The following is an 898-nucleotide window of genomic DNA, read 5'->3' as shown; positions in this document are numbered from 1 at the left end:
GCTGCTGGCCCGGCTCCTGCCTTTACGTTGGACGTACGTCGGCGGCGCCGGCGCGGTTGCACGTGCCGGGTTTCACCCGGCCCCGGCGCTGCTTTGCCGTTTCAGTGGGGAGAGCTGCGGGTCCCGGCGCAGCCGTGGGAGGATTTGGGGATGCCCACGGGGGTTAACACCCCGGTTCTTGCCAAAACGCGCCGCGGGCTTGCGACGGTTGCGCGCGCGGTTGTTTGCGGCTGCTCTTTTTTAACCTCCTCTCCATGGTTTGTGCCCTGACCCGCAGCCTCCGGCTCGCAGGAGCGCGCAGCCGGAAAGCTGGTTTGGCAAACCTTCGGTAAAATTACACTTGTCTGAATCAATAATCGTAAGATTCTTATCTCAGGCTATTTTAAGGACGATGCTACGTCCTAGGAACACAGAGGCTTAACTGGGAACACAGCTTGGATTTGTTTTTTGGGTTGCTGTTGCTCAAAGAAAACAGCTCCGGAGCCGGGTGCGGGCAGGGGCCGGGTGCAGGCAGGAGCGGGCAGGAGCCTAAACCCCTCCAGCAAACACGTAGAAAGCATCAAGAAGTGCCAACACCAGAACTCAGACTCCCTCAAATCCTTCAGTAACTTGGATCATGGTTGCATCTCAGCATGTGTCTGTGTCTCCAGGGAAGAAGAAAGGTGCTTGGATTTTTGTTTGTTTGTTTTGTTTTGTTTTTTCCTCTCCCAGTACCCCCAGAAAAACCAGTCAACATCACCTGCTGGTCCAAAAACATGAAGGACCTCACCTGCAAATGGGCGCCGGGGACGGAAGGGGAGACCTTCCTGCACACCAACTACACCCTCAAGTACAAGCTCAGGTGGGGCTGCCCCCCTTAATTCCTATTAGTCTTTAAAAATTAAAAAAAAAATAAAAA

The 898-nt window shown here is 54.5% G+C and overlaps 1 protein-coding gene across 1 annotated transcript in view; it reads left to right on the top strand.

Moving 5' to 3' along the window:
- CRLF1 (cytokine receptor like factor 1) overlaps positions 1-898 on the top strand; it is a 43,842-nt gene that overhangs the window by 7,524 nt on the left and 35,420 nt on the right. Inside the window, exon 2 of the mRNA XM_019472192.1 lies at positions 712-841. Within this exon, the coding sequence (XP_019327737.1) occupies positions 712-841 (130 nt within the window). The remainder of the gene's footprint in view (positions 1-711; positions 842-898) is intronic.

Source organism: Aptenodytes forsteri, unplaced genomic scaffold (assembly GCF_000699145.1).
Source record: "Aptenodytes forsteri isolate BGI_AS27 unplaced genomic scaffold, ASM69914v1 Scaffold147, whole genome shotgun sequence".
NCBI classification, from domain to species: domain Eukaryota; kingdom Metazoa; phylum Chordata; class Aves; order Sphenisciformes; family Spheniscidae; genus Aptenodytes; species Aptenodytes forsteri.
This window is presented reverse-complemented; position numbering and strand designations above follow the sequence as displayed.